The 11619-nt window shown below is 56.3% G+C and overlaps 2 protein-coding genes across 3 annotated transcripts in view; one reads left to right on the top strand and one right to left on the bottom strand.

The window, feature by feature from the left end:
• Positions 1 to 11619, bottom strand: part of STRADA (STE20 related adaptor alpha) — a 99262-nt gene that overhangs the window by 44448 nt on the left and 43195 nt on the right. The window lies entirely within an intron of this gene.
• On the top strand, positions 2268 to 7247 carry MYL4 (myosin light chain 4). The gene is made up of 7 exons (XM_048927004.1): positions 2268 to 2437; positions 3049 to 3076; positions 4589 to 4738; positions 5210 to 5383; positions 5794 to 5871; positions 6450 to 6493; positions 7021 to 7247. Exons 1-6 carry the CDS (start codon positions 2339 to 2341, stop codon positions 6476 to 6478), a joined length of 558 nt encoding a protein of 185 aa, XP_048782961.1. The 5' UTR covers positions 2268 to 2338; the 3' UTR covers positions 6479 to 6493; positions 7021 to 7247.

The following is an 11619-nucleotide window of genomic DNA, read 5'->3' as shown; positions in this document are numbered from 1 at the left end:
GTGCTTTAACCCTTTTCCTTCTCTTGGGATCGGGGATCAGCCCCGCTCCCCCCAGGGCTTCCTGTAGCATCTCACTGCACAGCTGCACACCGTCTGGGCACACGCCAGCATTGGGTCCCACACCATCCCCATCACTGCAGTCCCTTGTCACCCTACAGGGAAGCTCTGGGGCTGCCCCATTTGGGGATCATGCCCACACTCAGCTCATTCCCACCACCTCATTGGTTTGAACAATTTGCGTCCACCAAATGGCGAAAGGAGGCACAAAACCAGGCTGGATGTGGCTCTGGTTGGCAGCCCTGCACACAGCAGGGGGTTGGAAGTGAATGATCATTGTGGTCCTTTTCAACCCAGGCCATTCTGTGATTCTATGATCCTCACCTCTGAGCAGGGTGACCTCAGGATGGGGCCAAAATTCAAAACCACTGTGCAAAACCCTGGGAACTGCAGGACCCCAAACCATGGCTGGGTGTCTCCGTAAATGGCAAAGCCCCGCACAGGGCAGAGCTGGGGGCCTCCCTGCTGCTGCGTTTTCCAGACAGAGCTCTGGTCCTGACCAGGGGCTGCATGGAGGAGGTCGGGCTTTGCTGGGTTCCTGCAGACAGCAAAAATCTGTCTGATAGCTGAGAGAGCAAAGCAGATCCCAGGAGCTGCTGCTGCTCACTGTGATTGAACCAGAGAGGAAAGCTGCAATGGGGTGCAGCTGTAAACCAAGAGGGAGCGGAGCAGAGCTGGCAGCTGCCCCTCGCCCTGGCCCTATTTAGACCCCATCCCAAGTTGCTGTGGGTAGTGGTACGGTTCTTTGGCTCATGGAGGTTATGGGGCTGTTTTGTGGGCTTTTAGAACAGGAGATGGGATAAGGGTGCGATGGCAGGAGTGGTGTCTGGGGGGCTGGTTTGTGGCCAAGGAGCTCCTGCTGAGCAGGGCTGCAGGTGGGGGAGGTCACCGGAGCTCTGTGCTGTGCATGGGCTGATGGTGATGGAGTGGAGGCACGGGGCCATCGGATTCCCACTGTGCATGAAAGCTGACCCAGACCTGGAGTTTGCAGTGAGCAAAACACGTTGTTTTCTGCTAAATTGCTTGCTGGATTACACAGAGATCAGGGAGGCAATCACAGTAAGTGACACCCACCAGCCCCATCGTGCAGCCCCTCATCCGTGCTGGCAATCAGCAGATGATGGCACACAGCAAATTTCCCTCCTTCTGAAGGACCCCTCTGACCCCGCTGGTGGCACAGCCGGCACCGAGCAGCATTCTGCTCTAAGAGGCTGGGTGGGAAAGCTCAAAGTTTAATTTCTGGGGTAGTTTTCTTCCTAGTGGGAAGCACAGGTCAGCGTTTGCAGCCCGTCTCCCTGACCGCGTGCACCTTTCCCTACGCCGTTCATTTTGGGCAGGGATCAGAGGAGCAGAGCAAAGCAGAGGAGCTGCCCAGGTCCCGCTCAGCCCAACACAAACCTGCAGCTGCATTTTCTACACTCAAGCACGCAACCCAGATCTATGGGTGTCACGGCTCAGCCCCAGCAGGACCTGTTCCCCCCCAGCAGTCAGTGCCTGCGTGCTCCAGATAGAGCAATGAGGCCATGCAGCACCCCGGGAGATGCTCCCAACCCCTGCAAATGGTTTTCCCCCTTTATTTCTTTTACCACAGCTCTCAGAACTGCCATTTCCTCCATGTTCTGATGCCGTACTTGAGGTGATGGGTCAGGATGTCACGCTTTGATCCTTGCACCGTGTTTCTGAGCTGCTGAGCCCCAGTGGATCCTTTCGGCCCCTTTGCAGGAGTTCCCCAGCTGTCAGAACTATCCGAGAGACTTCATTTACCTTCCTACCACAAAAAATAAAGCCAAGCTGCTCTTGGAAACCTTCCCCCTCCAGGTAGCACCCACAGCAGCACAGTCAGCACCCGACAGGGGCACACAGGGGGAATGAACACCCAGAGGGATTTGAGCTTTGAATGCTTGCACCACCAGCTCCTCCAGAGCCGCTCCGTGCAGCCGCTTCCTTGCAGGCACCGAGTTTAGGGTTCGGTGGAGGCCCCACGCAGTGCAGGTGCTGGGGGTGCCCACCACGTGGGGAAGCTCTCACGATGCCAAAGCTCACGGGTGAACTCAGAGCATCCAGGGCAGCCCGAGCAGCTTCCCCCCAGCGCGGGAGCCGATGACAATGGGCAATTGTCGAGTTGGGGCCCCTCTCGTTTGAGTTTTCTTCCTTTTATAGTAAGTAGCAGCTGCTCCAGCAGCCGGCCTGCCCCTGCGGGGTGAGGACAGGGCTGGGTTTATAACGGAGGCGGCAGCCCCCGCCTCGCATCGCTCCGCCGGGCAGGACTCATCCCAGCGCCATGCCGCTCAAGAAATCCGAGCCCAAGAAGGACGCGGCCAAAGCAGCCGCAGCCCCGGAGGCACCCAAGGAATTCGCCTTCGATCCCAAAAGCGTGAAGGTGAGCACGGGGTGGCGGCACGGCTCTGGCGACGGGCGACGCGCGGCGGCACGCGGGCAATGAGAGCGGCAGGGCGGGGAGGGGAGCATCGCCCCGCGGTGATGCTGCGCGGTGCTGAGCTGGGGATGCTGCGCTGATTCCAACGCCCCGCAGCTCCGGGAGCCCACGGCAGCAATAGAAAACATTCCTGCTGCCCGCCGCCTCCATCGTAAGGCGTTTCCCCCCTGCATCGCCTCCTCCGTCTGGCAGCATCTTTTGTGCGAGTCCTCGCATTTTTGCTTTTTTTTGCTGCGATTCCCCAGGATACGGTTCCATTTTGAAGCCCCAGCTGCAGGTTGTTAATAGCGGGCTCGGCACAGGGGCTGCTTAATCCCTGGAAACGGGATTCCAACGCAGCCCCGCAGGCTGAGCATCCTCGCTGCGCTCTGTGCCCGCTGGGCTCTCCATGGGGATCGCGGCTTCGTGGGGAGGGGGGGAACATCCCTGGGCACGGCGTGGCCACGGCCGCCGCCCAGAGCGGGCTGCAGAGCTGACGGGGGATGCTCGAGGGCCGGGCACAGCCTTTCGCTCTCCCAGCACCGTCCCCACGCTCTGTTCTCTTCCCCTGACAGATCGAGTTCGCTGCGGAGCAGATCGAAGGTAAGCGCGGGCATCGCCTTCCCCCACAGATGGCGTTCGATGGGGGAATTTTCTGCAGCAGGAGGTGGGAAAGAGCACCGGTGGGAGGGGAGGCAGGAGAGGAGGCGGAGGTGAAGGGGAGCAGTGCTGCCCGGCTTCGGCTGGGATTGAGGCAGCAGGGTGCAGGGGTGCTGCTCTTTGTTCCCCCTCAGTAAGTCAGGATGTCAGCGGGTGCCCAGGGACCTGCAGGCAGTGGCAGCCCTGCCTGGGTGTCACCTGTAGCGACAGAAGCATTGCGAGGTCAATGAGAGCACAGGGACACAGAGATCCATCCTGTGAGGACAGATTCAGGGGAATGGTGACGTTCAGCAGGAGACACAAAGGTGCCAAGTAGAAAATGCAAAGCCCAGGGCAGGAATTCCCAGCAAACCCAACAAAATATCCAGCAGCCCATCGTGTCTCCATCACCACGCGAAGACAACGGCTGCCCAGCGAGCTGCTGCTGAGCATCACCAAGGAGATGGACCAGAACCTGGAACTCATTAATGCCACGGCCGTTAAGCTCTCGGTTCTGAGCATCCACATGGACCGGCTGGAAGGGCTGATCACACGCCTGGCCCACTTGGAGGCAGCAGGATGAAATCCAGGAGCGTGCAGAGCATCTGCTGCAGGAAAAGCAAATGCCTGCCTGCTCACGTGGGGCTGCTGGGGAAACAGGCATCGGCAGCAGGTTTGGAGCCCATGGCTTCACCCAGGAACAGAAGGAATGGGGGGATCTTGAAGAACTGAGTTCTTCACATTTTGTACCTCAACAACAGCGAGGAACCAGAGACGAGGCTCTGAGCAGTGCAGGCATGTGGTTGTTCATGTAGTCAGTGCATAGCCAACATATAGTTAACATATAGCAATGTGTAGTCAGTGTCTGCATTCAATGCAGCAGTAAGCCAGGCAGCTGAAAAGCATCATGAAAGGCAGGAAAGCAATGCCAATCTAGGCTTCCTTCCTCCAGGTAAAAAGCAATGCTCTAAAGGTGATAATTTGAGCTTGGAAATGAACCTCCTGCATCCTTCTGAGCAGGGATGTGGAGATGGTGACCCTACACACCAGCAACATCACACAGTGCCCACCTGGCCGGGTCTGGTGGTGCACATGGGGCGCTGCAGCATCACTGGGGTGTGGAGGGAGGGCTGGATGGTCTGTGGGAGGCCTGAGCCAAGGAGGGGAAGAGAGGAGGGGATGTTCTGCAATGGGTACAGCAGCCTGCGGCCGGCGCTGGTGCTCAAGGCGGTGCAGGAAGCCCAGCAGGATTCGCCCATCCAGCTCCTTGGGGGTGGCAAAACCAGCTGGAGGAGCCAAGCGACTTCTTCAAGGAGTCTGCGAGCTTCAGGGCTCACTGCCAGGGCCGGGTGCAGCAGCGATGTGTGCAGAGCTCACCCACCACACGTGCGTCCCTCCCTCTCCTCCCACCCTGCTCCTGGTGGGCTGGGAACGGAGCGGCCACGGCAGGGACAGCTGAGCTCTTCCTCCCTGCAGAGTTCAAGGAAGCCTTCAGCCTGTTTGACCGGACGCCCACGGGAGCCATGCAGATCTCCTACGCGCAGTGCGGCGACGTCCTGAGGGCTCTGGGTCACAACCCCACCAACGCTGAGGTCCTGAAGGTGCTGGGCAAACCCAAACCAGAAGGTGACAGCATGCTGGGGCTGCGGGGATGGGGTGGGACAACTCTGAGAGTCGCTGAAGGATCGTGTTCCTTGAGCCCGGTGAGATGAAGGAACTGGGAAAGGAGTGACGCAGAGAGGCTTCATTCCTGCATAATTCCTTCCCATCCACACCTGTAGCACGACTGATCCGAGGGACAGGCTGTCCCGGTGGGGATGCTGGCAGGGATAGCAGCAGACAGGATCCCGAGTGGTGCAAACCAGCATCATCCAGTTCCAGTGCAGGGACAGTTTGGTGACAGAGGACTGAGCTGCTGGTTTTAATTTTTGGCAGTGCCCAGGTTGTAATGATCCTTTGTACGGATCTTACAGTCCCATCACCCCGTGAGCCTTCGCTCCCCGCGCTCAGATGGAAACGAGACCCAAAAAGTCTAAGGTGGTCCTTGGGGGCTGACCTCAGCTTCCTGTCTGACCCCGTCTCCTCCTCCGCCTTCAGACATGAACACGAAGATGCTGGACTTTGAGACCTTCCTCCCCATCCTGCAGCACTTCACCCGCACCAGGGAGCAGGGCAGCTTCGAGGACTTCGTGGAAGGGCTGCGCGTCTTCGACAAGGAAGGCAACGGCCTGGTGATGGGAGCGGAGCTGCGCCACGTGCTGGTCACGCTGGGTATGGCTGCTGGCGGAGCAGCGCGGCACAGCCAGCCTCCACGAGCCCTGTTTGGGCAAACGGCACGGGGTGGTCGGCTGGGTTAGTTAGTCGGCTGGGTTAGTTAGTCGGCTGGTCCCACGCGCTAGAAGGAATTGATGGCTCCCAAATATGTGGTTTTTCCCATGTTAAGCCATGGCTTCGTGTCTGACCCAAGGGAATCCTGAGCTCTCAGCCAACGGTTGCACTTTGGTCCTCCCTCCCCACCTCCCACCAGCACTCCCCAGCCTATTGCAGCACACAACTCCTTTTTAACCCCCCTCTTCAACTCCTTTCTCCTCTTTCTGGTGGCTTTCGGCTGTCTGGAAGAAGGACAGGAGGGTTGCAGCAGGGCGAGAGCCTTCCCCTCACCTCTCCATCCTTCTCTCCAGGGGAGAAGATGACAGAAAGCGAGGTGGAGCAGCTCATGGCAGGACAAGAAGACGCCAACGGCTGCATCAACTACGAAGGTACATCCCAGACACAGCGCTCTGGGGTGCAAAATGTCCTCTGTGAGGACTCAAGTGATCCCCAAGAGGAAGGTGGGGGCCATCTTCCATAGAGAGCTGTGATGGGTCACCTGGGGTGGGAATGTGGTGCTCGTGGCAGTGATGTCCTGAGGACAGCATGTTTCCAAAGGTTTGGGGACTGTTTTATCCCCACTCCTGGTGCTGTTTTGCTTTAAGCTATCAAAAATAAACAAAGCCAGCATCTTTCGCAGCAGAAGCTAATGGGGAACATTTGGATGCACAGATTGCTTGTGGCTCCAAGGAGGTGAAAATATGGCGCAAAGTCTGGGAACCCCTAAAATTGGAGAGCACTGAGGAAAAGGTTTCTGTCCCCTGTGGCCTCAGATAACCAGGGACATGCAGCTGGTTTATCTCCAGGAGGGGAGGGGGGTCTCTCACTGGGTGTTTGCACATGAAAGGTGGGAACAGAAGGAGACGTCCAGGTCCTGGCAGAGCATCTCTGCTGCAGCGACTCCCTTTTGCCCCTGGGTGCCCCCAGCACAGCGTGTCTGAGAGCTCATTTCTCATTTCCTCCCCAGCTTTTGTCAAGCACATCATGTCTGGCTGAGCCGAGGAACTGCAGGTGGGTCACTCGGGGTCTCCCCTGTTTGCTGCAAGGCTGGAAACCCTGCGTGCAGCTGCCAGGGGCAGAAGGCACCAAACCCACAGGCAGCCCTGCAGCACCAGCCCCCCAAGGCTGTTCTGTGGCACTGCATCTGTAACTCACACCGGTGGAAAGAATGATTAAAAGAATAAAACCTGCTAAATACACATGTTTAACATTTTAAAATTCTGTTTCTTTGTTTCTCTCTGCAAATCTCTTTAAATATCAGAAGGTTAAAATCAAAGAGGGCTGAAGTCTGAGCTCTGAAGGGCCAGCACTCGTCTCACTTTGCTTTTAATCTGTTTCTCCCCGGCCCCCATTCATAAATGCAGCCACAGAGGTGCTTGGCTGGCAGCTGCTGCCAGGGAGGTTTAATTCTACACAAAGCTACTTGCATGAAACTGTTTTTTAATGGCATGGAGTTGTGGTTATGGACATTCTGGGTTCACCTGGGGCTCCTATCGCAATGATTCACTGTGTTAATCCCTCTCCTGCTTTTCTCCCAGGTTCTCGGAGGTGATGGAATCCATCCGAGCCCCAACAGACCACAAGATTCCTACATCCATGTCCCCCCTTCCTCCCCAGAGGTCCCCCGAAGGCAGAGGACTTCCACAAGCACACAGCCAGCCTCCACAAACGTGCCCCAGTGGGTTTCAATGGGACAAGTCTGCACCTTGGCTCTAAGCCTTAAATTATTCTTTCCAGTTCTTTCCTGTGCCATTCGCATCATTAAACCTCATTCCATCCTCCCTTATGTGGTCTCTCGGCTTTGGCTTTGGGCTGATCATAAAGTGGTGGTGGGGGAGCTCAGGCCCAACAGGCAGAGGAGGCAGGATGCTCTCACAGCATGGGAAGAAAGGGAAAACACTGGGTTTGGTGGCTTCCAGATAGGAGAGAGGAGCTCAGGCACGGCGTGAGGGGTCTTTGCTCATCTCCCTGACTTTGCTGTGGGCTGAGGGTCCTGCAGCTGGGGGAAGGAAGGCTTGGAGAAAAGTGAGCATGAGGTGATGAGCAGCACCACACTCCTGTTTTTGGGACACATCTTAAAACCCTTTGGATCTGTAGCCCATCCGCCCTACAGCGTGCTGCACTGTGAGCATTCCCTGCAGGCCTAAGCTGAACACTGTGCAGCAAAGAGGGACGCGCCAGGCCCTGCTGCTGTTAGCATCCTATAGCCCAGCCAGGACCGTGCTCCCTGCATGGCTTTGGTGCAGCCACTCTGGTGCATGAGCAGCATCCTACAAAGCCCAGACAGGCCGTGCTCCCCGGCTGGCTGTGGTGCACACACACTGCAGCCAGGAGCCATTAGGGCTGTGTGTTGTGAGCTGGAAGCTCCCTTCCTACCTGCAAAAATCCTGCTAGCATCCTTAGAAGTGGTGAATACTTCATAAGAGATAACTCAGCCCTCCCATCAGAAGAGCACCTGGGAGCAGATAATGCTTTGCTTTGTTCCTTATTGCAGTGCCCTCACTCCATGGCTTGGACTGGCAGTTTAAAGCATCTTCCTTCAGCCTGGCTGCTTTCAGCCACCACTCGCTCATTTCTGTACAGTGCCTGAGCAGCAGCTGCTTCCAATTCCCACTGCTTGATATGAATGGTCATAAAAAGCAACATAAGCTGTTTATAGATGCAAGATTAGATTTCTAGCTTCTGTCTGTGGTATTTCTACAGCTTCCACTAGGGAGAATCTGGGCACTTCATGCCTTTAAAGAGCAGTCTGTGATTTAACCTGGCAAAGGACCGTGGTGAAGGGGCACAACTGGACACCACTTGCTGCACTTTGGGGTCGTGGTGGCCACGACATCCCATTGCTCCCGTTACAGATGGGAAAGGAGCAGAGAGGCGAAGGATCTGCCCAAACCCACAGAGGAAATGTGCAGCAGGGGCTGGGGGCCCCGCCGGCTGTGATGTTCCTGCCTCAGCAAGTCAGAGGCTGCGCTTCTGCTCCTGCACACAGAGCGCGTTCCAGCCTCCAGCTCCTGTGCAGACAGGAATGACACTGTAAATTAAAAGCAAAGAGGCTCTTGCAGGCAGACAGGCAGGCAGAGAGCAGTGGAAAAGGACAGGGAGGACTACAGAAGAATGCGAGGGCTGATAACTCGAGCTTCTGCAGCAGCTCCAGGGTACGTCAGCCACGCTGTGCTCTGGGGATCTGCTCTGTCTCTCCAGGGCAATGAGAAGCAGATTCATATTGAGGCAGGTTGGAATGATGTGCTTGGACAGGCACAGCACACACATCTATCTCTATGTGCCTCTGTGCCCAGCCTCCTGCAGAGAGCTCTGGGTGCTGCGGAGTGGTTTTGGTCCCATGGACATTTACACAAAGCATCCATTGACCTCAAGCACAGAACTGCATGGCTACAGGCGACTCTGCAGATCAAGATGTCCCAAGACAAGAGTTCAGGCTGTTGCCCTTTGAGAGTTCAAACACTTCACTGGAAGCCCAGGAGATTCCAAGAAGTAAAAAAAATAACCTCCTGCTCTAGGGAGAGCCTGTTGCCATATCTCCTCAGCCTGCGATAAGGCAGAGGTTCATACCAAAGATGGCCTGGGTGTCAGACGGCTGTGTGCAACGGCAGGCAGGCAGAGCTTCCACCCCATGAGCTCTCAGCACGCAGAGGGGCAGAGATTGGGGTAAGGATGATGAAAACACAGCGGGCTCCTTGGAATGCAGCCTCACGCACGCACACTCATGTACACACGTACCACCATCACTTATGGAAAGGTTCTGCTGTGCTTGGGGCAAAATCACAGCATCACAGAATTGTAGGGGTTGGAAGGGACCTCCAGAGCTCATCGAGTCCAACCCCCTGCCAAAGCAGTTCCCTACAGCAGGTCGCACAGGTCGGCATCCAGGCAGGTCTGGAACATCTCCAGAGAAGGAGACTCCACCACCTCCCTGGGCAGCCTGTTCCAGTGCTCCTCACCTCACTGTACAGCAGTTCCTTCGCACATTGGTGCAGAACTTCCTATGCTGCAGTTTCCGGCCCTTGTCCTGTCTCCACTCACCACTGAAGAGTCCGGCCTCGCCATTCAGCCCCCCACACCTCAGATACTGATAGACCTGGATCAGGTCCCCTCTCAGCCTTCTTTTCTCAAGGCTGAACAGCCCCAGTTCACTCAGCCTTTCTCCATAGCAGAGATGCTCCAGGCCCTTCACCATCTTGGTGGCCCTCCGCTGGACTCTTTCCAAGAGATCCCTGTCTGTTTTGTACTGAGGAGCCCAGAACTGGATGCAGTGCTCCAGATGAGGCCTCACCAGGGCAGAGCAGAGGGGGAGGATCACCTTCCTCGACCTGCTGGCCACGCTCTTTTTAATGCACCCCAGGATGCCATTGGCCCTCTTGGCCACAAGGGCACACTGCTGGCTCATGGCCAACCTGTCATCCACCAGGACACCCAGGTCCCTCTCCGCAGAGCTCCCCTCCAGCAGCTCATCCCCCAACCTGTACCGGTGCATGGAATTATTCCTCCCCAGATGCAAGACTCTACACTTGCTTTTGTTAAACCTCATCCGTTTTTTTTCTGCCCAGCTCTCCAGCCTATCCAGGTCTCGCTGAATGGCAGCACGGCCTTCAGGCGTGTCAGCCAATCCTCCCAACTTTGTATCATCAGCAAACTTGCTGAGGGTGGCCACCATCCCCTCATCAAGGTCATTGATAAAGATGTTGAACAAGACCGGACCCAGCACTGACCCCTGAGGAACACCGCTGCTTACAGGCCTCCAACCGGACTCTGCACCGCCAACAACGACCCTCTGTGCTCTGCCAGTCAGCCACTTCTCAACCCACCTCACTGTCTGGCTCAGGAGTTGAACTCAGTGATCCCTATGGGTCCCTTCCAACTTGGGGTATTCTATGGTATTCTATGACACTATGAAAGCAAGCCAGATGGGAGGCAGGTGTCCATCCCAGGGACAGCACTGCTGCGTGGCACTGTCATTAGAGGTGAGTGCTGCCAGCCTGCCCTTACCCTGAAAGCAAACACCTGCAGATCTGCTGGAGCGATAGCGACCTCACAAATGCGCTTTTCAGAAACGCAGAGAACCGTGCACAAAGGGACTGGGGATCAGGCTGAGCCCATTGCTCCACACACACAGCTTCATTTCAAAGCTTTGGGCGCTGTTAATAGCGATAGGACAAGGGGGAATGGTTTGAAAGTGAGACAGGGGAGATTTAGGTTGGATATTAGGAGGAAGTTTTTCCCCCAGAAGGTGGTGAGGCACTGGAACAGGTTGCCCAAGGAGGCTGTGGATGCCCCATCCCTGCAGGCATTCAAGGCCAGGCTGGATGTGGCTCTGGGCAGCCTGGGCTGCTGGTTGGTGACCTGCACACAGCAGGGTGATGGAACCAGATGAGCACTGTGCTCCTTTTCAATCCATTCTGTAGTTCTGTGACTGACTGCCCCTCAGTCAGCCTGCAGGTGACACCACACCTGCAGCACTCACAGTTGTCACAGGGACACAAATCTGCCTGTTTTTTGCTGCTGTTTTTTGCCCCGCATTGCAGCAGTGAGGATTTCCAAGGAAAAGCTCTCCATAAAAGCTCCAGCGTTTAAAACTTGACCCAAAAAAATAAACCCAACCCGGTAAGCTTCGGTTAATGATTCGTAGATCGTTACAGAATGACTTTTTATGGCTTAATGACAGATAACGTGGATGGAATTACCACAGAGGTGTGGGCCAGCACCTCAGCGCTCTGTGGGAGGAGACCCAGGCACCTCAACCACCACCGAGGGACTCTGAGCTTTCCTGACTAGCCCCGAAGTCTCATCTTTTAGGTTAAAAAAAAAAAAAAAAAAGAAAGAAAGAAAAAAAAGCGCTATTTTTTATTTTGTATTGACAAAAATGTGTTTTCAGGGCCGCCCGAGACCTCAGGGCCGCCGCCCGCCGCTGTGAGGGGCGGCAACCACCCACCGCCCCTCAGCTCCCGCCCCGCCCCGCCTCAGCGCTCGGCTCTCTCCGGCCGCACTCGGGCGGCTCCGCCGACTGAGGCGCTTCCGTTTGCCTGACGAGAGGGCTTTCCCAGCTGTTTTCCGTCAGCGCTCGGCTCTTTCCGCCTGGCGCTTCGGGTATTTCCGGCAGCGGCTTCGGCTATTTCCGCCGG

Source organism: Lagopus muta, chromosome 25, assembly GCF_023343835.1.
Source record: "Lagopus muta isolate bLagMut1 chromosome 25, bLagMut1 primary, whole genome shotgun sequence".
Classification (NCBI taxonomy): domain Eukaryota; kingdom Metazoa; phylum Chordata; class Aves; order Galliformes; family Phasianidae; genus Lagopus; species Lagopus muta.
Note: the sequence above shows the minus strand (reverse complement) of the source record. Positions and strands in the feature narration are given on the sequence as shown.